The sequence below is a fragment of the Sinocyclocheilus rhinocerous genome, unplaced genomic scaffold, assembly GCF_001515625.1.
Source record: "Sinocyclocheilus rhinocerous isolate Xijiao unplaced genomic scaffold, SAMN03320098_v1.1 scaffold23588, whole genome shotgun sequence".
Taxonomy (NCBI): domain Eukaryota; kingdom Metazoa; phylum Chordata; class Actinopteri; order Cypriniformes; family Cyprinidae; genus Sinocyclocheilus; species Sinocyclocheilus rhinocerous.
This window is the reverse complement of record NW_015641755.1, coordinates 9,040-11,325: the sequence shown is the minus strand read 5'-3', so window position 1 is coordinate 11,325 and position 2,286 is coordinate 9,040. Positions and strand designations below refer to the sequence as shown.

Below are 2,286 nucleotides of genomic sequence, written 5' to 3'. Positions count from 1 at the left end.
TTTTGGCCACAACTCTCTCTCTCTCTCTCTCTCTCTCTCTCTATATATATATATATACACAAAACAAATTAAGAGCTTAATTAAAATTGCTTCATATTCTGCAAAATAAATGTAATTTAATTAAATTAATATAAAACATCTATTTGTAAATGCACCAGTGTGCAGGCATTTTTAGTGTTTTATATACATAAGATAAGATGCAGTATGAACATGAACAAAGAAACAAAGTAAAACAAACTGACAAATACAATAAAACAAAGATACATTATGTATCTTAAAAATTAAAGATGCTTTAATTTTTTTAATGGAGGTCTACCGACATTTTTGTTCCGGTATAATATAGCCTACAAAAGAAATCTAATAAAATAACCAAATGTAAAACAACACTGCATAGATTTCACTGCATAATTTGATCGATTAATGCTTTTTAAAGCTAATGTATTCAGATTAAGAGCTGTGAGGGATTTTCTCTGGCGTGCTATTTATACGCAGAAATGGATTTTGGCGTGCATATGAAATGCACATGTTTGGCGTGCATATAATACGCAATTTTCGCGTGAATATAATATGCAGTTTTGGCGTACATATAATACGCACCCACCCCACACTAGTAATCCTAACCATTGCGTATCATATGCACGCCAAAGTCAATTCCTGCGTATAAATAGTATGCCAAATAGACACAGAAACACGTGGTATTGATACGCACTTTCATGAGATCGTGTTGACACATCGGATTTTCTCACAGCTGTTCACGTCCAAGACATAAACTGTTTAAGTGAATACTCTTCAAGCCGGCCACTTTGACATATTTGTGTGTGTATTTGATCGTTTGGTAGCACGCTCGAAGCCCAAAGTGTAATTTGCTTTTCCATTTTGTGTGTGCTTGTCCGCACACACAAGCCTGGGGAACAGCATCTTTCGCGCAGATTATTGTGATTCAACGTTTTATCAAACATGTCCTGCAATTTAGCAACAATGAAGACTGCATTTTGAAACAATCACTGATTGAGCTGATTCTGACGTTAAGTTTGGGTTTTAGGGAGGAACGAATGTGCACCTCTGTGAAGGTAAAGAAGTTGAAAGAATAGTTTTACCACATAACTTCTTTTTTTATAATCCTTGGAAGCCAACATCTAAATCAACTCTTAATTTCTCCAGTACCGACAGCAGAACCGTTAACGTCAGAGCTTATCGATACTCCGGTCTTTCATAATTTAGCACCGGGCCGATTTAATAACGGGTTTCGGTACCCATTCCTAATTAAGCCATAGTGTGCTTTTGGTTTTAATGTTTTAGACTTGACAGTGGGCCCTTTCAGCCAATCACTGTGTGCATAGTTAGTAAGAATGCTGACATCATCCATAGCAACGAGGTCAACCCCACCCTTACTCTTAGTTTAAGACTTCTCTCTATTCTCTATTTAGGAGAACTCTTAGTGGTAAGATAAAATGTTTTGTGAATATGGGCCCTGTTTTACAAAACTTTAATATATCATATATCACTGAAAATGGGAGAATCTCAGCTTTAATGGCACATAGTCGGAATAATTACTTTTCAAATGTGTTGCAGTTTTAAATATAAGCTTTTCTTTACATTTTTTACATTTACATTTTCTTTACATTGGAATCAGTTTAAGTTCAAATTAATCAGGTAATAGCTGATTAATCACCTCACTCACAGAATAAATGATGACAGAATAAAACTAAAAGTTGTGTTTCTGCATATGTTATCCGTTTATCTGCATATTTGGTCATTTATTCAGCTGTAGTGTATATTTTGCGATTTGTCCACTAATTAAATAATTTTAAACACAGTTAATTGTAATTAATGGATTTATTTTCTGTAGACTTTCAGACTGTAGTATCACTGAAGAAGGATATCTAGCTATTGCTTCAGGTCTGAGATCAAACCCTTCACACCTGATAGAGCTGGATCTCACAGGAAATGATCCTGGACAATCAGGAGTGAAGCAGCTCAGTGATTTACTACAGAGTCAATACTTCTCACTGAAGACACTGCGGTGAGTGTTCTTAAAATAATAGTCTTAAAAAAGTTTCAAATTAAATAAATTAAACTGTTAAAAAGACAATTGTAAGAGCTATAAAATGACTAAAGGCTTTTCACTAGCTTGTGAAAATAAATCACTGTATGGCAGGTAATGTCTGTACATTTACTGTGTCCAGGTTGTTACAAAGTCCTGATGCAGAAGAAGCCTGTAAATATCTGAATTACATTCTTCACATTAAAAACCCGTTACTCCTGAGAGAGCTGAATCTGAGTGAA

The 2,286-nt window shown here is 34.7% G+C and overlaps 1 protein-coding gene across 1 annotated transcript in view; it reads left to right on the top strand.

Annotated features, from left to right (window-relative positions):
• Positions 1-1,849: 1,849 nt before the first annotated feature.
• Positions 1,850-2,286, top strand: part of LOC107755282 (ribonuclease inhibitor-like) — a gene marked incomplete at both ends in the record, with an annotated part of 9,375 nt that continues 8,938 nt past the window's right edge. Inside the window, 2 exons of the mRNA XM_016572029.1 lie at positions 1,850-2,023; positions 2,187-2,270. Coding sequence (XP_016427515.1) covers positions 1,850-2,023; positions 2,187-2,270 — 258 coding nt within the window. The remainder of the gene's footprint in view (positions 2,024-2,186; positions 2,271-2,286) is intronic.